This window comes from Musca vetustissima, unplaced genomic scaffold, assembly GCF_032173495.1.
Source record: "Musca vetustissima isolate MV318-11 ecotype Yass unplaced genomic scaffold, APGP_CSIRO_Mvet_v1 utg130439, whole genome shotgun sequence".
Lineage (NCBI taxonomy): Eukaryota > Metazoa > Arthropoda > Insecta > Diptera > Muscidae > Musca > Musca vetustissima.
Genome location: NW_026889540.1, coordinates 43470 through 70497, shown reverse-complemented (window position 1 = coordinate 70497; position 27028 = coordinate 43470). Strand labels below are relative to the sequence as shown.

Here is a 27028-nt window from a genome sequence, read left to right as displayed (position 1 = left end):
GAGTTGTTGTTACCGTTGTTGTTTTTGTGATATTCGATTTTTTCGATACAGCAGAGTTTTTTTTCGGCGTTCGAATGGTTGATTGGTTGTATATCCGTTTGTTTGTCATTTGGTTGAGTAGTTTTTTGGCCGTTGGTTTCAAAAGGAGCATCACCATCATCATCATTGTTGAGTTGTAGTAGTTGTTTTTTTTTTACCGCAGGACCATAAAGAGAGAAACAGAACAGAAAAAAGAAAAAATGGCAAGTAAGTAAAGGAAGAGACAAATTAGAAAATTGATTCATTGTATTGGATTTCAATTTTTAACGAGCTCCCAGCATTGTTGTGAGATTAAAAAGGAATTTTATATTCTTTCCCCATTTATGCTTCTACTTGTGATGGGCTACCTGCATAGTTGTGAGCTTAAAAAAATCGAATTACTCCCCTTCCCCCATTTATGCTTCGACTTGTGATGGGGATTTTTCGCTGACATTATGGAATTAATATATGAAGAAGTTGTGGTATATTAAAGATAATAAACATTTTAATTAGATTTTTCTCATTTCGAAATCAAGTTTAGAAAAAAAAATTAAATACTTTTTTATTTTATATCCCCGTTATGATCTCCATAATATGAATGGGAGATCCCAACCTAGAAAAGAAGGAATTCAACCAAGAATGGAAGCCTCTGAGTTTGGGTAGAGAAAAAAACGATATTTTTGCGGTCTCAATGGTTGAATTTTTGTAAAGAAATTAATTACATTTTTGAGGGAATTTAAAATTCTATCTAAGCTCTAAATCCTTTTAAATGCACACATATTTGATTTTTATAGGAATTTAAAAATTAAAAAAAAAATAATGAGTCAACTTGTCCATAGAAGTATCCCTAGAAAATATGGTACAGGGTATTATGTCTTTGTGCATATGTTTGTAACAGGCAAAAGGAAACGAGATATACATATGGTTCCTTTTGAGAATATGCATAGAATCACTTTCTGAGTCGATTTATGCATGTCCGTCCGTACGTCTGTCCGCCATATGGTGTTATATTGTAATCAAAGTACAGGTCGCATACATAATCCGATTTGGTATAGCTCATTTGTTTGGTCCAAGGACGAACCCTATTGAAATTGGGAAAAATTGGTTCAGATTTAGATATAGCTCCCATATATTTTTTCGTCCGATTTTATGTAAATGGTACACCAAAGTCCCCATATATATCTCTCGATTTGCACAAAATTTGGCATAGAGTACTCAATTAAGTCTAGAATGATGTGTGCTGAGTTTCGTGAAAATCGGTTAAGATTTAGATATAGTTTCGTCCGATTTTATGTAAATGGTGCTCCAAAGTCCCTATATATCATTATAATGTCTAGAATGATGTGTGCTGAGTTTCGTGAAAATCGGTTCAGATTTAGATATAGCTCCCATATATAGTTTCGTCCGATGTCATGTAAAGTCACTATATGACTTTCGATTTACACGAAATTTGGCATATCGTACTGAATTAAGCCTAGAGTGATGTCTGCCAAGTTTCGAGAAAATCGGTCCAGATTTAGATATAGCTCCCATATATAGTTTCGTCCGATTTCATTTCATGGCATAACGTAGTGAATTGAGCCTAAAATGATGTCTGCCAAGTTTCATGAAAATCGGTCCAGATTTAGATATAGCTCGCATATATAGTTTCGTCCGATTTCATTAAATGGTGCACCAAAGTCGCTATATATCTTTCGATTTGCACGTAATTTGGCATAACGTACCGAATTGAGCCTTGAATGATGTCTGGTATGTTTCGTGAAAATCGACCCAGATTTAGATATAGCTCCCACATATAGCTTCGTCCGATTTTATGTAAATGGTGCACCAAAGTCCCTATATATCATTAGATTTGAACGAATTTTAGCGCAACGTACTCAACAAAGTCTAGAATGATGTGTGAGGAGTTTCGTGAAAATCGGTTCAGATTTAGATATAGATCCCATATATAGTTTCCTCCGATTTTATGTAAATGGTCCTAATATTTCACTAAATTTGGTTCAGCGTACGTAATTAAGTTTAGAATGATGTGTGCTGAGTTTCGGGAAAATCGGTTAAGTTTTAGATATAGCTCCCATATATAGTTTCGTCCGATTTTATGTAAATGGTGCACCAAAGTTCCTATATAACATTGGATTTGCACGAAATTTAGCATAGTCTAGAATGAAGTTTGCTAAGCTGCGTAAATATCGGTTCAATTTTAGATATAGCTCCCATATATATTTTCCTTCGATTTTATGTAAAGTGTGCACTAAAGCCCTAAGTTTGTACGATTGACATATACTTTTGTGGAAATCGGTTCAGATTTAGATATAGCTCGCATTTGTATTTTCGTTGGAGTTTAGGTAAATGTTGCTCCGATTGGCACGAAACGTATCAAAAAATCGATTTACAAAATTTGCCCCATTGTACGCAAACGACTCTAAACTTGCCAGAATGTCTTAAAAAATAACGTATTCAGGTTTATTCAATTTCATGTCAATGTTCCTTCGAAAAGGCGACGTCTGTTAGGATATATATGTAGAATATATCCAAAGTGGTGAAGGGTATCATATAGTCGGCCCAGTCCGAATTTACTACTTTCGTCACTGTTTTTTTCGATTTCCTCTTCTTCATTCAAAAAAAAAAAAAATGTTCACTTACATATGACGGTGGCCTACGTCCAGATTTTGGTGGTATTACCACTGGCGGTGGCATACGATGTGTTGTTGTCGTCGTTGTTGTTGTTGGCGGAGGAGGTGGTGGCGGCGGTGGTGCTCTTGTTGTTGTTGTCGTCGTCGTAGTTGTTGTAGTGGTTGTAGTCGACGTTGTTGTCAAATAGCCCAGCTCGGCCAAACGTTTCATATGGAAATCTTTTTGAGCTTCAACTGAAAGTCGGAAATAAAAATGGAAATTTAGTTTCAAATTTTTAAGTGGAAAAGGAAATTTCTGTTTTTTTAGTGGTTGTTGTTCGTACTTACCCACACAAGGATTCATCCATAGTAGTCGCCGCCAGCCCACACATTGATACAAATACTGGGGATCATTACCATGACAGGCACATGTTGTTCGCAATGTTGTACCTAAAATACCAATCATTGCTGTGCGACAGCCACTAGGACGACCAGCACATTTTTTCGTAACACTATCAACGGCACAGGCCTGTTCGAAATATTCCAATTTGAGGCTGTGGGGAGGGAAGTTAAGGAAAAAGTAAATTTTTATGAGAAATTAGATGGCCTGGATGATAATTTTATGTATTAAAAATAGTATTCAGCAGTGCGAAAGAATTTAAGAGCGTGAATAGATTGCCCAGAAAAAGATCCTCTAAAAATCCGATAACCCAATCCCTTTCCGAGCAACAAAACCCAAATCCTTAAAAGTTGAATAAGATTCCAAAAACTAACTAAAATGTTAAACGCGAAGTAGGATGTGTCGACTTCGACGGCGTCTGCAACTCTGGACCTCAAGCACAGCCAATGGCTGTGAAGAGGATGCGATCCTCAGATGAGTAGCAACCAGTAGCAAAGCGGGTAACACAGAAGCTTGCAAAGAATGGCAAGGAAAATGCGATGCAAGGGCCACAGGAGTCGGAAACGAATCCAGGCATCCCTGCCTAAATTAAAAAAAAAATTTTTTTGAACACCGTTCAAAGTTGTAGACGTGGATTTTTATAGAAATTTTAAAATCCCGTGAGGTGTTAAGGAATTTAATTAACCTATTCAAGTCCTCTATTTCATTATCCTGTTTAAGTCTTCCAGGATGGGTTTCAAAAGGAAGTTTAATTTTTAGCACCAGTTCTCTAGCCGTCCATTTAAAGGGAATTTTAATAATTTCAAAACCACGAATAATAGAGAATACTTTGACACATAGACTTTTTAATGGAAATTTAATCGTGGAATATTTAAACAGAGCAACACGTAATGCGATGGAGAACTATCGGGAGAAAAGGATAGAGGAGAAACGTATTTTCAGAAAAAAGAGGAAAGAACAAGAAAAAACGTGAGCGCGAGCAAATCGAGATGAACAGAGGTCAGAATGAAGTCCGAAAATTCTGCCAACGGGTAAAACACCAAACCGAAAGCTTTGGTGCAGGCACATCCTTCTGTGGGATAAAGAAGTAACCCTGGTGACAGATGCAGTGCAGAGGATCTGGAAGAGTCATTTTGAAAAACTTCTGGTATCAAATAGTAGCGGTGAAGAGGATACCCCAGATCCAATAATAGATGACATTATAGAGTGTATACCACCTAGCCAAGATGAAGTCAAAATATCAATCAATCGGCTGAAAAATAATAAAGCAGCAGGTGCAGATGAGTTACAAGCCGAACAATTCAAGACTGGTGGTCAGATGCTGGTAAGGAGCATGCACCAGCTGATTAGTACAATTTGGTTAGAAGAATGCATGCCCAATGAACATCCTGTGTCCCGTGCACAAAAAAGGAGACAAGACGATATGTGCCAACAATAGAGGAATAAGTCTCCTTCCCATCGCATATAAAGTGCGTACTGTGTGAACGATTGAAGCCAATGGTCAATGGCATTATTGGACCATACCAATGCGGCTTCAGACGTGGCAAATCCACCATTGACCAGATTTTCACTCTGCGACAAATCGTGAAAAAACCCCACGAAAAACACATCGACACATTCCGCCAATTCGTCGACTATAAAAACGCATTCGACAGCCCTATCCGTTAAGAGGTGTATGAAGCCATGTCTGCGTTTGGCATTCCTGCAAAATTAATTCGGCTATGCAGGATAACTTTAATTGGAACAATATCAGCAGTTAAAGTCGGAAAGGACCTCTCGGAGCCCTTAAATACCGAACGAGGAGTCAGATAAGGTGATAGTTTGCCGTGTGGCCTTTTTAACATCCTGCTGGAAAAGGTAATACGAGATGCAAAAGTGAACATAAATGACACTCTGTACACCTAACAACACATGTTACTCGCCTACGCCGATGACATTGATATAATGGGTCGAACATTTCGAGCGGTAACAGCCACATTTGAACAAATTGAGAAGTAGTGTGGCAAAGTGGGTCTGGCAGTAAACGGCGAGAAGACCAAGCTGAAGGTATCAACGCACAAGACGTCCAGTAGACTCGGATCAACTGTGGAACTTGAGAACTACAGCTTCGAGGTAGTTAAAGATTTTATATACCTTGGTACGGCCATAAATAAAAAGAATGACATCAGTTTTGAAATTCGGAGGAGGATAGTGATGGCCAACAGATGAGATGCTACTATGGTCTGAGCAAACAACTCAAAAGCAAGGCCACCTCCCGCCAGACCAAACTCACACTTTACAAGACGCTGATACTACCCGTGCTGTTATATGGATCTGAAGCATGGGTACTTACGCAAGCAGATGAGGCAGCTCTGGGAGTGTTTGGCCGAAGGCTCTATGGGCCGATTTGCGTTGACGGTGAATATCGCCGTCGAATGAACCATGAGTTGTACCAGCTATTCTCGGACATCGAAATTATTAGACGTATTGAGCTGCAGCGACTACGTTGGCTAGGTCATGTTGTGAGAATGAATGAAGATGCCCCAGCCCAGAAGGCATATAAAAGCGAACCAGCTGATGGTTCACGCAGAAGGGGAAGGCCACGAATACGATGGAAAGATCAAATGGAAGACAACATTGCCGAAAATGGTATATAAAATTGGAAAAACTGCGCAAAAGACCGACGCGCCTGGATATATTTTTTAAGCTCGGCTTATTGAACGAAAGTTCTGTCACAGGCCAGCTAAGTATGTAAGATATTCAAACAGAGCGCAATCTGAATTAATCTGTTCTGAAAAGGAATATTCTGGTGTGATAACAAATTTCGACCCTTAATACGATTGGATTCACATCGCAGATGCAATTAAAGTAACCACTTTTGTAGAGCCACATTTCCATCAAACGGCGAAACTTGTCGCATAATGTTTCCTTGTCACTTTCTTTTTTCTAGTTTGGCTTGACTTGACAATTGACATTTTTTTTTGGAATTCTCTACATGTTACTGACCATCAATAACCTCCAACACTCCCTCACCAACAAATCACTGCACAATTCCTAATTTTATTACAATTAAACCAAAACTCAATTCAATTTTAATTTCGGAATTTTGTTGTTCATTCTATGCTTACAAAACATTTCTAATTTTTACCTCAAATATTTCTAAATTGAACTCTTAATGTGTTCTGCTGCAATCTGACAAAACATATTTTCACAGCATTCTTTAAATTTCATCGAAATTTTTGCAGTTTTAATTGACTTGGTAGTTTGACTTGGAGTGAATTGTTCAATCATCCGAGTGTGTGGAATATAATAACTGCAGGAATTTCTCTATATATGTATATATAACCCTGCAGGATGCACAAAACTTAGTTGAGAAGAATTTTTCGGAATTTACAGGCAGTTAATAAAAACTAGTGTCTTTATAAAACTCCACGCACACACACACAACCACACACCCCTACAATGCCAACAGCAAATTTTATTTTTACCACAAACATGGAAATAAACAAATATGTATATATGCATGTTTGTGTGTGTGTGTCAGTCTATGTGCGTAGAAATACTTAAAATACCAATCACGTCCTGATATTGTTTTAATGACCAAAAATGCAATCAAGCAAACTATGCGACCCACAAATATGCCAATGCAGAGAGTCGATTTACCAACCGACTATCAACCAATGCAGTAGCAACATTTTCAAACCACCATCAGCAGTAGAAGTAGTAGCAGCGACAACAATAACTACAACAACTTTGACAAAAATAAAAGCAACAATTGCTTTACATATCGAACTTTTGCCATTGATGATGATAACAGCAATAATATCAAAGTTAAATGCATACCAATGTGTAAAACCACACCAATACATAAACACACCAAACGACCACAAAATTTGGAACATGATAGCCAAGGAGACAAAAATTTCGAATTTGTTGTGGAGGAAATGTTGCATAGGAAGTAAGACAATTTCATTATTATATTTCAATTTAATGTAAACAATTTCGAAATAAGTTTTTTTTATTATAGGTTATGTTAACTGGAAGAAGAGTAAGATTTCTGTGTAAGGTATGCAAGGGATAGTAGACCGAAAATGGTAAGGTATCCAAGGGATAGTAGACCGAAAATATTTTTTGTATGTTACACAAGTAGAGCACTATATGACAATCATTTGGACTTGGAAGAGTTATGCAAATACCTGATGTTGTAATTCGTTCAATAAACAGTAAAAAATCAAACCATACACCACCTTTAAATATCAGTCAATACAAGGCTTCAACCGACGCCCCCATCTATAAATCAAAATATCCACTTATAACAGGTATTTGGACTCGATCACCTTTATGAGTGGGGAGCCGAGTCCACATCAAAAACCTTCCATTCTATAGGTAAGGCACCCGGCAACTCCACACCCAACTCTACCAGCGTTTAAGGCATAAACCACCACCAGCACTACTCCCAAGAGTTTGTAGCATACCGATCGTCACATCTCGAATAGTTGAGTCTATCTAGACATGTGTGTCCGTCCATTAAAATTTGTAAACACGCTACAGGCCACAGTTGTGGACTAATCATCACGAAATTTTGCATGTTGGTCCGGTTTTGACCCTATTGTTTTTGGTAATGATCGATTAATATTTATACCCTTCACCACAGTGCGGTACAGGGTGTTAAGTCTTTTTTCATATGTTTGTAACAGGCAAAAGGAATCGAGATAGACCCATGGTTCCTCTTGAGAATATGCAAAGAATCACTTTCTGAGTCGATTTATGCATGTCCGTCTGACCGTCCGTACATCCATGTATTTTTGTGAGCAAAGTACAGGTCAGGTTTAGATATAGCTAACATATACAGTTTCGTCGATTTTTTGTCAATGGAGCACCATATTGGCAATATTTGTCCGATTGAGACAAAAATTTGCACAGCATACTGAATTAGGTCCAGATTGATGTATGCGAAGTTTTGCTGGAATCGGTTCAGATTTATATATAGCTTCTATATATAGCTTCGTCCGATTTTATGTAAATGGTGCACCATACTGCCAATGTTGGTCCTATTGAGACAAATTTTTGTACAGCGTACTGAATTTTTTGAATCGGTTTAGATTTAGATATAGCTCTCATATATAATTTCGTCCGATTTTATGTAAGTGGTGCACCAAAGTCCATATATATCTTTCGATTTGCACAAAATTTGGACTGAATTATGTCTAGAATTATGTGTGCTAAGTTTCGTGAAAATCGGTTCAGATTTAGACATAGATCCCATATATATATAGTTTCGTCCAATTTTATGTAAATGGTGCAAAAAAGTATATCCCATATATACAAAATATGGGATCTCTTGTATGTATCCAAAATGGTGAAGGGTCTCCGTCCGACTTTTGAACTTTTCTTACTGGTTTTTCTTTGGTGCATTCTGTTGTGAGTTACAGGGTGTTAAAAATGAAAGTGAACAAAGAGAAAATTCGGCACATTTTACTGTTTCTATTTGACAAAGTGGAAAATGCAAGCCGAGCGGTTAAAATTGTGTTCCGATACTGTAACAGCCAATTATGTGCAATTTTCGTTGTTTCGTAGATTCCGTCCAGGTATTTTTGATGTTAAAGATGCACCTCGCACAGTTAGGCCGGTCGTCGAAACTGTCATTAAAATCAGAGAAATGATTGTAGTTCACTGGCATATTACAAATCGTAATATCGGCCAGGAGGTAAAAATCGACCAAATACGTCCATTAATATATAGCACTCGATTCAAATAATGATTGAAATTAAAATTTTCAGAACAGTATATGTAGGGGTTGCTTTAATTTACTTCAAATATCTATGTACTTCACACAGATAATTTCGTCCGATTCCATTTCAATGGTCCCCCAAAGATGCTATGTCTATTCTATCTACATATGGAATAATGGGAATACCATTATATGAAGCTACCTGGAAACTTTGGTCAATATAGAACATATTTAGTTGGAAGATTTTCTATTTAATCCGAATCCAAACCAAACTTCACAAAATGCCGAAATTTAGGATAATAGATAAAAGGAATGTCAAATTTAATAATCACTCCACTCGTATGGGAGCTACATGTAAATGTATATCCGAAACGATTTATTAAAAAATTGGCTTAAGTTATTCCATATGTAATTTAGTTCACTACTCTTGCTATTAGGACACACTTGGGACATTCGGTGCGCCATTTAAATAAAATATTACAAAATTTCCTATATAGGAGTTTGATGTAAATCTACAATTTCCTGTCAATCGGAAAAATTTTGAGTCTTTGTAAACCATTTGCATGAAATCGTCATTAAACAGTCATAAATAACACCGCAAATCGGAAGGGGTTACACCTAAAACGTTTCTTACTCACTAACTCGACCTCAGCCATTAATTCCTGAAGTACATCTTTAAAATTTCTGAAATTGTGGGTCTGAATTCAACCCTATAAAAAATCGTTATATCAAAACACCCACACATAATTTTACAGTTCATACCTCTTAATTTCTTTCAACTTGATATGGTATCACCCTCCTCTACTCAAATTTAGTCTCTGAACAAATTTGTTGTGGTACCTTTAACAATTTATCTTAAGCATAGCTAAATTCAAAACTAAGCCCCTATTGAAAACTGTGTCCTTTGTGTGTGTGTTTGGTTTTGAAAGCAACAAATTTGTCAAATAGTTCACAGCTGTAAAATTTGTTTGGCTTGTCAAAGTTCTGTTTTTGTCTAGTTTTCTCTTTTTTGCGCAGTTTAAAAGTCATGTAAATATTTAACCAACTTCATTAGCATTTAGTCTACAATTTTCCAGGATAACAAGTTTTTTTGTTGTTGTTATTTCATTTTGTTTAGTCTCTATACACCTTTTGTGCAATCAGCACATACAGTGGGTACAAAATAATTAGAACACATTTCATCGACGATTTACAAAATATGCGAATTTTTACAAAGAGCATAAAATGTCTTCGCCATGATTCACTTTAAATCGTATGCGTTTTAATCAGGGTCCACTGTTTGGGATGTGTGTTCTACACGTACACACATAACATATGTGATTGGCTTTACAAAGCAAACACACACACACGTGTCAAAGATGTTTCTTGTTCATTCAAGTGCAAAGTGTTTACATGTAATTCTGCAAAAGCCTTTGCGTATCCTTAGTCAAATGCATGTCTGCATTTTTTACCATTAGTTGGCACATGTAATCCTTGTCAAGGATTACAAGCAAAAGTTTTTCCTGTTTTGTTTTTGTTGTATTTTATTTTTATACGACACCAAACAAAATAGATGATTTTTTAATTGTTATTTATATTTTATATATCATCTTATCTTTATTACTGAATAGCAAATTTGTTCAAGTATCATAAGTTATCAGATTAAGGATGTGAAAAATTGAATTGTTAATTTAAAAAAAAAAAAATGTGATAAAGGAATATAAAAATTTGGAGAAATGACCAAATGATAAATTTATACCACAAAAGAGTTAGCATGAGACGGATGAAAGAAACTAACTGCGGTTGTCTTTAAAGCAAGAGAAAATATTAGAACATTTTTTTACAAAAATGCTTTACTAAAGGGGAATACTAAAGGGTCCACATAAGCATTGTTTTTTCAATAATATTTCTAAAAGTCTAACATATGTCAGCATAGATTTTTTTTATAAAAGTTTAGAAGATATATATGAGCTATATGCGAATTTTATTATACCCTTCACCACACTGTGGTACAGGGTATTATGTCTTTGGGCATATGTTTGTAACAGGCAAATGGAATCGAGATATACCCATGGTTCCTTTTGAGAATATGCATAGAATCACTTTCTGAGTCGATTTATGCATGTCCGTCCGTCCGTCTGTCTGTCCATGTTAAATTGAAAACAAAGTACAGGTGGAATTTTTGATTCGAATTGGATGAAATTTGGCACAGCTCATTCATTTGGCCCAAGGACGAACCCTATTGAAATTGGGAAAAATCTGCTCAGATTTAAATATAGCTCCCATATATATTTTCGTCCGATTTAATGTAAATGAAGGAACAAAGTCTCTATATATCTTTAGATTTTCACGAAATTTGGTATATCCTACTGAATTATGTCTAGAATGATGTGTGCTAAGTTTCGTGAAAATCGGTTCAGATTTAGAAATAGCTCCCATATATAGGTTCGCCCGATTTTAGGAAAAAGTCCCTGAAAATCATCCGATTTGCAGGAATAGCGTATTGAGTTGACGTGTGCTAAGTTTCGTGAATATCGGTTCAGATTTAGATATAGTTCCCATATATATTTTCGTCCGATCTTATGTAAATGGTGCGCTAAAGTCCCTATGGTGCACCAATGTCCCTGGAAATCATTCGATTCGCACGAATTTTGGCATAGAGTACTGAATTAAGTCTAGAAAAACGTGTGTTAAGTTTCGAGAAAATCGGTTCAGAAATCGTTTCAGATTTAGATATAGCTCCCATATATATTTTCATCCGATCTTATGTTAATGATGCACTAAAGTCCCTATATATCATTTGATTTGGTAAATGGTGCACCAAAGTCCCTGGAAAACATTGGATTCGCACGAATTTTGGCATAGCGTGCTGAATTAAGTCTAAAATGACGTGTGTTAAGTTTCGAGAAAATCTGTTCAGATTTAGATATAGCCATGTGAATGATTTACCGAAGTCCCTAAATATATTGCGATTTTCACGCAATTTGGCATAACGTACTGAGTTAAGTCTAGAATGATGTGTGTCAAGTTTCGTGAAAATCGGTTAAGATTTAGATATAGCTCCCATATATATCATCGTCCGATTTAAGGTAATTGGTGTCCCAAAGTCCCTATATATCTTTCGAGTTGCACGAATTTTGGCATAGCGTACTGAATTAAGTCTAGAATGATGTGTGCTAAATTTCGTGAAGATCGTTTCAGATTTTCGTCCGATTTTAAGTAATTGGTGCACTAAAGATCCATAGCTAGGCCTATTGACAAAACGTCCTGAAGTTAATATAAATTAATCACTGGCAAGTTTCCTTGAAATCGGTTCAGATAAAGATATAGCATAGCTTCCATATATAATTTCATCCTATTCATGTTCAAAGGACAAAAAGGCGACGTCTGGTGGGATACATATGTGGAATATACCCAAAGTGGTGAAGGGTAGCATATAGTCGGCCCAGTCCGAATTTACTACTTTCCTTACTGATTTAAATAACATTGTTGGAGGTATATACGAACAATATAATTAGAAGTCTATACGATACATAAACGTACACTTTTTCATCGATTTCTTGGTGGTCTATATACGAAATGAAAGCCTGGTCTTTCAATCACTACTCATTTCCACATCTTTGACTGTAGACAAAAGGAGACGACAAAAGTGAAGTTAATGAACTGAACTCTTTGAATGACGATGACACACCGTATTTGTAATCGACCCTCGCTCAAAGGCGATTTGAGCTTATGGTGGGACTGATTTCTACTGTCGACAACTGGACCCTTTGAAGATAGCAATTGACCAGAAACGGCCAGAATTGACAAACAGGAGAGGTGTCGTGTTCCACCAGGACGACGATAGGCCACACAAATCTACAGTGACTTGCTTCGGGAGCTTGATTGGACAGATTTAATGCATCAGCCATGCAGTCTGGACTTGGCACTAAGCTATTATCATATTTTTCTTGCATTGGCAAATTTTGTAAATGATAAAAAATTGGTATCTAGGGTGGATTGTGAAAATCCACCACTAGAGTTTTTTTTATTATATTTTGCCCAAGTTTGTCATTCCGAAGCATATTAAGTAAAGTCCTATAGTTCATATAAAAATAATGGATTTATTTTTCCCCAACATAATATATATGGTCTACAAAGATATATGATCCAATTTAAATTAAACCATACGCATTCAGAAATCGATGCAAAATTTCATATCAGTCAGGAGGACTTGGGGTCTTTGATGTAACGTTTGCATGAAAACGAGAAAAACCAGTAAGGGGGCTGACTATATGATACCCTTCACCACTTTGACTGGTCCTCGCATTTTTAAAGGACCGGTAAAATGATATTGGATCCATAAACATTTCATTCTGGAACCGATACTAAATTTACCATTTGCTCAGATACAGAAGCTATATCTAAATCTGAACCGATTTCAGGAAACTTAATACACATCATTCTAGACCTAATTCATTACGCTGTGCCAAATTTCGTGGAACCATGTGTCTATCTCGTTTCCTTTTGCCTGTTACAAACATATGCACAAAGACATAATACCCTGTACCACAGTGTGGTGAAGGGTATAAAAATGTACCAGACATCCTTTGTCGCTATTCTATTACTGCATCTTAACATCCTTACTATTTCCTCACTAATTTAGTTGTTTACTATAAATGTGACAGAAATCCCACCCTCATTGAAGGATCTTGTTCTTCTTCGCCATCCTTAAGTGTGATTCACTTAAAAGGCAATTAATTTCAGAGCCACGTACTTTGTGGTCGTTTAAGAGTTAAGTTTAGCTAAATACATAATGACACAATAATGCAAGGATAAATCCTTCACTTTGCAGTCAACATGCAGGAGACATGTCAGAGCGACAAACCCCCATACACACACTCGTCCGCTTACACATAGATTAAATAGAAATCCTAGAAATCTTTAGTTTTTTTTCGTCTCCCCTGACAGAGATTCAAGTAATGACAAACAACCGCACTGATGCCATAAAAACTCTGATGGCGGGTTAAACGGCAAACGTCCCTCTCCCACTACATGGCTAAACGTTTAAAGTTAAATTATTTAATAGCTAAACAAGAGTGTCTCTGCTCTTAACGTTGCCATTTGTTGTTGCTGTTGTTGATGGCAGTAAACGATACAAAAAGACAACGACGACGACAACAACAACACCGGGAACTTCTAAATCATGTAAAACTAATTTTAGCTTTTGGTTTTCGCATCCAGACACAGGAAGCTCTTCTGACACCGTCAATGTAATCACTTATTTGCACCACGTTCGGAATTTGTTGTTGTTGTTGCGCTCGTGTATATGTGAATGAATGTGATTTTAATTTTAACCTCTTGTCAATATCGCTGCAAAAATTGTTCAGTAACGGCTCCACTAAATTGTTCACTCGTTTAAGATGCCACGATGTGTTTGCGACACTTTTCACTACGGAAGGAGTAAAACAAAATTGTTGTTGTTGCTCTCTTTGTTGTTTGGGTTTTTTTTCGCTGAGCACTCTCTTCATGAGTATTGACAGCTTAAGTGCACAACGAACATAGGGTGGTACGTGTATGGACATGGATTTCATGAAAGATATTTTTGCAAGGACCGTTATAAGGAGGCATTGTTTTAAGATATTTTTTTAATGACCAACACAGGCGTGGGTATTTTAAAATATATTTTTATACCCTACACAACTATGTTGTCAGTGTATTATAGCTTTGTGCAGCCCCAAAAGTTTGTAACGCTGCGAAATATTGGTCCTAGACCCACCTTTAAGTATACCGATAGTCATATCTCGACTAGATGAGTCGATCTAGACATGTGTGTCCGTCCGTCTGTCTGTCCGTCCGTCTATCCATTGTAATTTGTAAACACGATACAGGACACAGTTATAGACCAATCTTCATGAAATTTTGCATGTAGGATGGGTTCTGGTCAATGATGACCCCTATTGTTTTTGGAAAAAATCGGTTAATATTTAGAGGATGAAGTGGACCAAAAACTTTATTTTTGTCGATTTTTTTGGTCGCTCCAGAGGCCGCAATTATGACCTAAACACCGCGAATTTTTGCACGGAGAAGGGGATCGGGCCAAAGAATAAGCATGCCTGTTTTGATAAAGATCGCTCAATATTTAGCGGGTCAATGTGAACCCTGATTTTTGTATGAAAAATTACAAAATGTGTATTCTATGGGGTATATATTTGCACCTGAAGGTCCTAGACCCGATAAGTTGATAGTATGTTCAAGAGGAGTGGTTGACCTTTAAATTGATACCAATTATATGGTCGTATGTACTCGGATGTGGAATTTACACATAAATATTTACAAGTGCTTACGTATTCATATATTATTTAGTAACCCATTACCACACTAGAGGTCGGAAATATAGCGCTTATCGCTTTGAAATTTTCCATGAGGTTCAAGTTATGGTCACCGACAACGCCTATAATATTCGGTGATGATCTGATAATAATTTTGGGGTGACATGAACCGAAAACTTATTTTTTGAAAGCCGAACATCACAACACAACCCACGGTGAAGTGGATCTGAACAAGTGATTAGAAGGTCTCTACTGAATATTTCTAAAATTTGTTGACCTCTAGCGGTCAAGAGGGTGCAAATAACGCGAAATATTATCCAAGCTCAGAATATAGAACCACAGAAAGTTATAGTTTCGTGGAAGTTGTGTAGGGTATCATATGGTCGGCCTCGTCCCCGTTAAATTGTAAACAAAGTACAGGCCGCATTTTTGATTCGAATTGGATGAAATTTGACACAGCTCATTTATTTGGGCCAAGGACGAACCCTATTGAAACTGGAAAATATCGGTTCAGATTTAGTTATTACTCCCATATATATTTTCGTCCGATTTCATATAAATAATGCACCAAAGTCCCTATATATCCTTCGATTTGCACGAAATTTGGCATAGCGTACTGAAATAAGTCCAGAAAGACGTATATTAAATTTCGTGAAAATCGGTTCAGATTTAGATATAGCTCCCATTTATATTTTCGTCCGATTTAATGTAAATGGTGTACCAAAGTCCCTATATATCTTTCGATTTCCACAAAATTTGGCATAGCGTACTAAATTAAGCCTAGAACGATGTGTGCTAAGTTTCGTGAAAATCGGTTCAGATTTAGATATAGCTCTCATATATATTTTCATCGGTTTTTAAGTAAATGGTGCACCAAACTCCTAACGTTTGTCCGATTGACACATTGCGTTTTGATGAAATTGGTGCAGTTGTAGGTATAACTTTCATATATATTTCGAACGGGTGTCTGATTGAGATTACATTTTTAACAGTGCGGCATACCGAATAGCGTGTATCAAGAGTGTTATAAATCGATTTCGATAAATGTGTCCCATTGAACGCAAGGGACTCTAAATCTGCCAGAATAAATTTAAATTTATCATAGGTTGCAGAATGGCATGTGTATGTTCTTTCGAGGGGACATTGAGATGAAATTGTTAGGATACATATGCACAATATAACCAAAGTGGTGAAGGGCATCATATAGTCGGCCAAGTCCGACTTTACTACTTTCCTCACTGGCTTAAAAAATATTTTTTCAAAGACCAATAAAAGGCTTGGATTTCTTAAAGAATATTTTTTCATAGACCAATAAAAGGGGTGGATTTTTTAAAGAATATTTTTTCAAGGACCAATGAAAGGCGTGGATTTTGTAAAGAATATTTGTTCAGGGGCAAACATAGTCGTGTCATTAAAAAAATATTTTTCAAAGAAGTTATAATGTTTTTTGAAAGATCAATCCAATTTTGTTTTTTTTTTTTAACAAAATCTTTACAACCTAATACATCCTCTATTTATTATTTTCACGATGAAGTGTACGAGTGAATTGTGTGTGTATTTGTCGGCTTTGCAAAGAGTTTAGTTTTAAATTAATTGAACACACTTTGTTGTATGTTCTGGATGGTATTATCCTTGTCATTAACGCCGTCATCAGTCATGTTTGTTGTCGTTGAACGAGTCATTTAACGAGCGAAAGAGAGTCTATACATTGATTGGTTTACATGCTGTGAAGTGTTAATTTAACGCTACTAAACTGTCAAAATCACTCCAAAGTTGCATGGGACAAAAAAAGGGGTCATAACAAATACTAATTTATATTGGAAATTTATTAAGTTATAGGAAATTAATTACGTTAATGCAACCCGTTTAAATAATGTATATTTGTAGATAGAGAGAATTTTTCAGGGATTATCCAAAGCGTGTATTTTTTCAAAGCGTCTCCAAGGTGTGGATTTTTTAAAGACTATTTTTAAGGTATATCCTAGGTGTGGATTTTTTAAAGAATATTTTTTCAACGACTATCCAAGGCGTGGATTTTTATACCCTACACAACTATGTTGTCAGGGTATTATAGCTTTGTGCAGCCCCAAATGTTTGTAACGCCGCGAAATATTGGTCCTAGACCCACCTTTAAGTATACCGATCGTCATATCTCGACTAGCTGAGTCGATCTAGACATGTGTGTCCGTCCGTCCGTCCGTCCGTCCGTCCGTCCGTCTGTCCATTATAATTTGTAAACACGGTACAGGCCACAGTTATGGACCAATCTTCACGAAATTTTGCATGTAGGATGGGTTCTGGCCAATGAAGACCCCTATTGTTTTTGGGAAAGATCGGTTAATATTTAGGGGATGAAATGGACCAAATACTAAATTTTTGTCGGTTTTTCTGGTCGCTCCAGAGGCCGCAACAATGGTCCGAACATCGTGAAATGTTGCGTGGAGAAGCAGATCGGGCCAAAGAATAAGCATGCCTGTTTGGAGAAAGATCGGTCAATATTTAGCGGGTCAAATGGACCCTGACTTTTGTGTGAAAAATGACAAAATTTGTATTCTATGGCGTATATGTTTACCCCTGAAGGACATATGCCCGAAAAGTTGATATTATATCCAAGAGGAGTGGTTGACCTTTAAATTAAGACCAATTATATTGTTGTATGTGCTCGGATGTGGGAGTTGCACCTAAATATTTACAGGTATCTCCGTATTCGTATATTATTTAGTAACCCATTATCACTCTGGAGAGCGGAACTATAGCGCTGATCGCTTTGAAATGTTCCATGAGGTTCCAGTTATGGTCAAGGACAACGCCTATAATTTTCGGTGATGATCACATAATAATTTTGGAATGAAGTGGACCGAAAAATTAATTTTTTGTGTTATTTTCGAGTCGATCTATAAACCTCATATGAAAGCCGAACATCACAACACAACCCACGGTGAAGGGAATCTGGACAATAGTTGTACTGAATACTCGTAATATTCGGAAAATATGTCAGTGTGAGGAACATGTGCTGTTTACCTCTAATCGGGCAAGAGGGTGCAAATATCACGAAATATTGCCCAGTCTCGGAATAAACATCCGCAGAAAATTTGAGTTCCGTGGTAGTTGTGTAGGGTATCGTATGGTCGGCCCCGTCCGACTATACTGCTCCGCTCACTGGTTTAAAGAATATTTTGTCAACGACTATCCAAGGCGTGGATTTTTTAAAGAATATTTTTTCAACGACTATCCAAGGCGTGGATTTTTTAAAGAATATTTTTTCAACGACTATCCAAGGCGTGGATTTTTTAAAGAATATTTTTTCAACGACTATCCAAGGCGTGGATTTTTTAAAGAATATTTTTTCAACGACTATCCAAGGCGTGGATTTTTTAAAGAATATTTTTTCAACGACTATCCAAGGCGTGGATTTTTTAAAGAATATTGTTTCAACGAAGGCTTAGATTTTTTCAACGACTATCCAAGGCGTGGATTTTTTCAATATCTATCCAAGGCTTAGATTTTTTCAACGACTATCCAAGGCGTGGATTTTTCCAATGTCTATCCAAGGCTTAGATTTTTTCAACGACGTTAATTTTTTAAGGCCTACCCAAAGCGTAGAATTTTACAATGTCTATCCAAGGCTTAGATTTGTTCAAGGCCTACCCAAAACGTGGATTTTTTCAATGTCTATCCAAGGCTTAGATTTGTTCAAGGCCTACCCAAAACGTGGATTTTTTCAATGTCTATCCAAGGCTTAGATTTTTTCAACGACGTTAATTTTTTAAGGCCTACCCAAAGCGTAGAATTTTACAATGTCTATCCAAGGCTTAAATTTTTTCAACGGCATTTGTAGGACGTTCGATTCATAATAATATTCCCGCATCATAACACAACATCAAAAGGGCAATTTCCCGTTGGCCAACTTTCAATTGGCAAAACTTACCGACATTCACGATCCTCCTTGCAGGCTTCGGCCACAGCGTGACATGATGGCGGTGGTGTATAACTTTGTTGATTATTGTTGTCGGGTGGTCTTTGTGCACAAACCGGATGTAGTTTTTCCTGAGCAATCATACAACTGTCATGGCGGTTTGATGTTTTCCTGCAAAAAAAAAGCGAAACAAACAAAAAATAAAGTTTGTCAAACAATAAAGGAAACCCCGTTTCTCACATCCAAAAATGCTTGCACCAACACACACACGCACACACTCAAACATGGACTATAATTAAGCAAGAAGTTTTCTATTTTTTCATTAGTTCAATTGTCAAACTGCAATGTTTTGTTGGCTTTTGAACTACAAATGATTGGAGTGGCCAATATGAGAATGTATGGGTGTGTGCGTGTAAAAATGCTTTGCATTTTTTCCAGCTGCGTTTGTGTGAGTGATACTAATCCAATCCATACAAAAAACACAAATAGAGAGCAAAACTCCAACTTACTTGCATAGACAAAAGGCCACATCTAAATTTAAGTCCTCGTGCGGTCCTTTGTAAAAGGCCTGCAATGAAGTCATGCATGCATTGCGATTACAGCGATGCATCTCACAATGCTGCAGCATTGGCTGCAATGATGAAGCACAGGACGGATCTTCACGGCATGTATCCAATGCTGTATGACAGGTACTCTAATGAGGCCCAAAAAACACAAAAGAGTCGGCCACCACCAAGAAATGAAAGCACCAGCGTTCGAACGAAAACCAGAAATGCCAAAGTAGAAATAGTGGCAGCATTGTATGGTTGTATTTGTAGTTATATTTGTAGTAGTGGTAGTAGTTGTTGTTGTATTGGAGCAATCATTGCCATCGTCATCATCATCATCGACGTCAGCAACAGTATAGGCATCATAGGTATTGTATAGTAATGTTGTTGTTGTAGAGCAATAAGGATGTCGAGTTGTTTTGCAGTACACCAATACAAAAACAAACATCGAGCGAGAGCAAAAAAAAAAGAACATGCACAACACAAAAGAGTTTATAAATGAATGAGTTCAATCAGTTAAGATAACAGTAGGATGATCCAGCTGCAGCAAAGTCCGAATACAAAGACTTTGTCATAGACAATGTGAACAGGGGGTCGACAAAAACAAGGCACTGTAGAATTGACAAATAAACAGAGTCAGAATTGTCACAGGACCTATATATGCATAGTCAGAGCAATATAAGAGACATATTTAAATTTTTAATGGTTATACATAATTTCAGTACATTTTTATTTATAGAAAAAAATGTTTAAGGATTTAACAAGGTGTGAATTTTGTAAAGAATATTTTTTCAAGGACTAAACAAGTGTGGCTTTTTTAAAGGAAAAATTTTCAAGGACTAACCAAGGCGTGAATTTTTTAATAATATTTTTCGGCTATCCGAGGCGTACATTTTTTCAACGAACTAACCAAGGCGTGGATTTTTTAAAGAATATTTTCAAAGCCCTAACCAGACCGTGGATTTACAAAAAAACAAAATTTTAAGGACCAATGCGTGGATTCTTTAAAGAATATTTTCAAAGCCCTAACCAGACCATGGATTAAAAAAACAAAAAACAATAATTTAAGGACCTAACCAAGGCGTGGATTTTTTAAGAATGTTTTTCGAGGACCTGACCAAGGCGAGGATTTTTTAACGAAACCAAAGCGAGGATTATCTAAAGACCTAAACAAGACGTGGTTTAAAAAAAGTAAGGACCTAACCAAGGCGCGGATTTTTTAAAGACCTAAAGAAGACACGGTTTTAAAAAAATAAGGACCTAACCATGGCGCGGATTTTTTAAAAATCTCAACAAAACATGGTTTAAAAACGAAATGTAAGGACCTAACTAACATTAAATAATGTTTTTTTCAATCAAGGACTTAACCAAGGCGTGGAGTTTTTAAAGAATATTTTTTTCAAGGACCTAACAAAAGCGTGGATATTTTTATAGAATATCGTTTCAATGAACTTACCAAATCGTGGGTTTTTTAAAGACATTTTTTTAAGGACCTAATTAAGTCCTGCATTTTGAACAAATCTAAGGCGTGTATTTTAAAAAAAAAATATTTTTTTAAGGACCAACACGAGACATGGATTTTAATAAAATATTTAAGCGTGGAATTTTCAAAAAATATTTTATGGATTCTTAACAAAATTTTTAGGATTTGTAAAAAATATTTTAAGGACCAACCTAAGGCGTGGATTTGTAAAAAAATATTTTAAGGACCAACTCAAGGCGTGGATTGGTAAACAATATTTTAAGGACAAACCTAAGGCGTGGATTGGTAAAAAATATTTTTCAAGGGCCAACTGAGGCGTGGATTTATAAAAAAATATTTTTCAAGGGCCAACTGAGGCGTGGATTTATTAAAAAATATTTTTCAAGGGCCAACTGAGGCGTGGATTTATTAAAGAATATTTTTCAAGGGCCAACTGAGGCGTGGATTTATTAAAGAATATTTTTCAAGGGCCAACTGAGGCGTGAATTTATTAAAGAATATTTTTCAAGGGCCAACTGAGGCGTGGATTTATTAAAAAATATTTTTCAAGGGCCAACTGAGGCGTGGATTTATTAAAGAATATTTTTCAAGGGCCAACTGAGGCGTGGATTTGTTAAAGAATATTTTTCAAGGGCCAACTGAGGCGTGGATTTGTAACAGGCAAAAGGAATATTTTTCCTTTTGAGAATATGCAACACTTTCTTAGTCGATTTATGCATGCGTGGATTGTTAAATTGTAAACATTGTACGTGGATTTATTAAAGAATATTTTTTCAAGGGCCAGATTTGAATATAGCTCCCATATATAGTTTCGTCTGATTTCATGTAAATGGTGCACCAGAGTCCCTATATATCCTTCGATTTGCACGAAATGTGGAATAGCGTACTGAATTTTGTCCAGAATGATGTGTGCCAAGTTTCGTGAAAATCGGTTGAAATTTAGATATAGCTCCGTTATATTATAGATTGATTTTAAGTAATTGACGCACCAAGGATACGAAAAAAACGTACTGAAATTAGTATTACCTAATTTTTAGTAAATTGGACATCAGACTCCTCATGTTAGTCAGATTGACATCAAATTATGCACAACGTACAAAATTGAGCATAGAATTACTTAGTTGCGTTTTATAGAAGTACAGACCTATTGATGACCTATTGATATTTTTTTGAAGTCGATTTACATAATTTTGTCCCATTGTAACAATCCAGTGACATGTTTATGGATAGATCTAAGTCGATTCACATTTAGATAAATATCACATATTTTATTTGGACCGATTTCATGTTAATATTCCTGTTTAGTATACCCATAGTGGTGAAGGGTACCATATAGTCGGCCCCGTCCGACTTTACTACTTTCCTTACTGGTTTTAATAATGAATTATTTTATGAATATTTTTTCAAGGACCAACCAAGGCGTGAAGTTTTTATTGGACATTTTTTCAAGGAATGAACAAGACGTGTATTTTAATCCTTTTTTAATACTTTTTTAAGGACTAGACTATGCGTGAGTTTTTTAATGGATATTTGTTCACGGACTAAGCAAGGTGTGAGTTTTTAATGGATATTTTTTCAAGGACTAAACAAGGCGTCCAGAGGATTTTTCTAAGAATATTTTCTTCTGTTACCAACACAGACGTGGATTTTTTAAACAAAATTTTTTCAAGGGCCTATTGGGCTTGGATCTATTTAAAGTATATCTTTTAAAGGACCAAATAGTCGAGGATTTTTAAAGAGAAGAACATTTTTTAGAGAAAAACATTTACATCCCTAAAACCCCTGTCCTGTCTCTATTTAGTGACAGAACCTACTGCAAATGTCAAAAAATCTTGACATTATCTATGACATCATTTTCATATGACTTTGCTGCACTAATAGTTGTAGATTGTTGTTCATGTTCTTGTAGTTGTTGTTGTGGCTTACCTGAAAGTGTTGCTTGATTATTTCCGTTGAGAGGTCCACTTCAACATCCTGACCACCTATAATACCATACCATAACATATATAAGGAGACACAGACCCATACACAAATAAACACACACGCACGGCCAAGCAATGTAGGTGGCATTCGGGTCGTAGGAATAAAAACAGTGTCATCGTCAGCATAATCATCGTTAGGCGGCAACAGTAGCAATATCGCATCATGGCAAAACATACAACCAAATAACCCAAACGTACCATCCAAACAAGCAAACAGACCCATACATGTATGGTTATACAGGTTCGTCGCAATTACGTACATTAGCACAGTACAACATTGCATTGCATTTTTGGATGACAGTTGTTGTTGTCGTCATCGTCGTGGACGTTGTTGATGTTTTCGTTAGATAGAGAGAGACACGATAGGTAGCATTGTTAGCATTCAGTTTTCACATATTTAGAATAGTAGGTTGCAAACAACACACGGCACACGCACACACAGAGACAAAACGCATCATCATCATCATAAAAACGTGTCCAAGTGTTGAGATTTTTGTTTCGTAGAATTTAATGCATCCAACCATCCAGCAATGTTTTCCATTGCATTTGTAGCATTTCATTTGGTTTCAGGAGAAAAGTTGTTCATTATAAAGTTCATTAGAACATTGCATTCAGAAGAGTTCGCACAATGTGATAACAAACACAGTTGTAAGGATTCCATGTCGTCGTTGTTGTTGTTTGTTATTTTATTTATTTTTCAAAATAAAAAGTAGTCAAAAGCGTAGCCAGAATGACATAAAAAAACAAAAAAAAAATACAGAGTAGAAGAGAGACAAAAAGAGCATGGAAAAAATGGAGTAGAAAAAAATACTTATTTTAATTAATTTTGTTATGGAATGGAAAATTGAAAATCCTGAAATTTTAATATAATTTTACCATATATAGATATATATATATATTTTTAAAAATTTAAATAGGAGAAAAATCGTTGTGTTATATAGATTAAAAAAATGGAAACAATTTAATATATATTTTAGGATTTTTAAAAATCTCAAGGGCCAACATATGGTAGAATTTTTTTCAAGGACAAACAAAGAGTGAATTTTTTAACGAAAATTTTTCAAATTCTATCAAAGCTGTGAAGTCTATGAAAAATATGTTTTAAAAATCTACCCAAGGCGAAGATTAGAAAAAATATTTTCAAGGTCTCTCCAAGGCGTTGATTTATAAAAGGATATTTTTTAAGGTCTAATCAAGGCGTAGATTTTTAAAATTATATCTTTTCGTGGTCTAACATGTCGTAGATTTTTAAAAGAATATTTTTAAAGGACTAATTAAGTTGATACTATTTAATAAGGAGTTTTTCAAGAACTAACCAAGGCTCGGATTTCTTAAAAATATTTTTTCAAGGACTAAACTATGCGTTGGGTTTCAAAAAATACTTGGCAGGGGTTTTTAAATAATAACCAAGGCGTGAGTTTAAAAATAAGGTCTTAGAAAGGTATTTTCAGAAAAAAGAAGAAAGAACAAGATAAACGTGAGCGCTAGCAAATCGAGATGTACAGGAGTCAGAATGAAGTCCGAAAATTCTACCAACGGGTAAAACACCAAAGGCTTTGGTGCAGGCACATCCTCCTGTAGAGATGAAGAAGGAAACCTGGTGACAGATACATACAGCGTGCTGATGATCTGGAAGGAGCATGTTAAAAAACTTCTAGTATCAATTAGTAGCGGTGAAGAGGATACACCAGGGCCAATAATAGATGACGGTATAGAGTGTATACCACCTAGCCAAGATGAAGTCAGAATAGCAATCAATCGGCTGAAGAATAATAAAGCAGCAGATGCCGATGGGTTACAAGCTGAACTATTCAAGACTGGTGGCCAGATGCTGGTCAGGAGCATGCACCAGCTGATTAGCACAATTTGGCTAGATTAATGCATGCCTAATGATTGGAACCTCAGTATCCTGTGTCCCGTGCACAAAAAATAAGACAAGACGTTATGTGCCAACAATAGATGAATAAGTTTCCTTCCAATCGCATATGAAGTGATATTCAGTGTGTTATGTGAACGACTGAAGCCAATGGTAAATGAGATTATTGGACCATACCAATGCGGCTTCAGACCTGGCAAATCCGCCATTGACCAGATTTTCACTTTGCGCCAAATCCTGGAAAACCCCCAAGAAAAACACATCGACAGATTCCACCTATTCGTCGACTATAAAGCCGCATTCGACAGTTCTATCCATTCCGAGGTGTTTAAAGCCATGTCTGCGTTTGGCATTCCTGCAAAATTAATTCGGCTATGCAGGATAACTTTAACTGGCACATGATCAGCAGCTAAAGTTGGAAAGGACCTCTCGGAGCCCTTTAATACCAAACGAGGATTCAGACATGGTGACAGTTTGTCGTGTGACCTTTTTAACATCCTGCTGGAAAAGGTCATACGAGAGCCAAAAGTGAACAGAAATGGCACTCTATACACCAAACAACAAAAGTTACTCGCCTAAGCCGATGACATCGACATAATGATTCAAACACTGAGAGCGGTAACAGCCACCTTCGAACAACTCGAGGAGGAGTCTGCCAAAGTGGATCCGGCAGTAAACGGCGAGAAGACCAAGCTGATGGTATCAACGCGCAAGACGTCCAGTAGACTCGGATCAACTGTGGAACTTGATAACTAAAGCTTCGAGATAGTCAAAGATTTTATATACCTCGGTACCGCCATAAACAAAACAAATGGCATCAGTTTTGAGATGCTACTATGGTCTGAGCAAACAACTCAAAAGCAAGGCCACTTTCCGCCAGACTAAACTCACACTCTACAAGACTCTGATACTACCAATGCTGTTATATGGAACTGAAGCATGGGTACTTGCGCAAACTGATGAAACAGCTCTTTGAGTGTTTGAAAAAAAAAATTCTCCTAAAGATCTATGGGCCGAACTGCGTTGACGGTGAATATTGCCGTCGATTGAACCATGAGTTGTACCAGCTATTTTCGGACATCGACATTGTTAGACGCATTGAGCTGCAGCGACTACGTTGGCTAGGACATGTTGTGAGAATGGATGAAAATGCCCCAGCCCAGAAGGCATATAAAAGCGAACGCAGAAGGGCAAGGCCAAGAATAAGGTGGAAAGACCAATTGGAAGGAAACATTGCTGAATATGGTCTTTCAAATTGGAAAAAAACTGCGAAAAAGACCGACGCGCCTGAAAATGTTTTTTTAAGCTCGGTTTATGGAACAAAATAGCTGCCACATGCCAGCTAAGTAAGTAAGTCAGTAATTTTTCTTAGGTATGGAGTTTTTAAACAATATTTTTTTCGAGGACCAACTTAGACGTAAGTTGTTTAAAAAATAATTTTTCTTAGGCATGGAATTTTAAACATTTTTTTAAACAATGTTATATATATATATATATATATATATATATATAACACAACGATTTTATTTTTTTATTTACTTTTTTGTATAATAAAGAGTATAAATATATAAATAAATTTAAAAATATATAGATAAAATATATCCTAACAGTTGAAGTCATGGCATTTCAAATCGTAATCCCTAAAGAAAGCATATTTTCTTTGGTAACCACAATATGACCCGAATAAAACACAAATAAATTGAAAATAAATAAAATAAAACTGCACTGTAGGGGGACTGTAGTTTGTTTTATCACATACTAATCTCTAGGAATAAAAGTATATCTGATTAGAGCGGAATAGGGGTTTTTTCTGGCTGGCAATAGAAATGCATCTTCAAGGGAAACCAAAATTCTACTAGACAAATATTTATATATATATTTCATAATTCGAATAAAATACTAACACTAACTAACACTGCTAGATACTTAAAGTTAAAATATTTTTTATTAAAGATAAGTATATTAGATCAGGGCTGTACTAGCAATATTTGAAATATTGTCGACAATATTTTTGGACTTTGTTTTACAGCCCCGATCTTGACCAAAAAATTTCTGGAAAAAATCTTAAATTTGTACAACTAATTTTTTGTATACATTATAGCTATAATTATTAAAAAAATCTTTGTAGAATACGTTTACAATTATTAGTGCAGTATACCATTTTTGTTTGCTTTTATTTTTTTATTTCAAAAT

General features: G+C 36.1%; 1 protein-coding gene across 1 annotated transcript in view; it reads right to left on the bottom strand.

Moving 5' to 3' along the window:
• Nucleotides 1-27028, bottom strand: part of LOC133337235 (uncharacterized) — a gene marked incomplete at its 5' end in the record, with an annotated part of 65545 nt that overhangs the window by 27085 nt on the left and 11432 nt on the right. The window contains 5 exons of the mRNA XM_061545485.1: nucleotides 2662-2885; nucleotides 2979-3184; nucleotides 18959-19117; nucleotides 19456-19640; nucleotides 22904-22959. Of these exons, the coding sequence (XP_061401469.1) occupies nucleotides 2662-2885; nucleotides 2979-3184; nucleotides 18959-19117; nucleotides 19456-19640; nucleotides 22904-22959 (830 nt within the window). The remainder of the gene's footprint in view (nucleotides 1-2661; nucleotides 2886-2978; nucleotides 3185-18958; nucleotides 19118-19455; nucleotides 19641-22903; nucleotides 22960-27028) is intronic.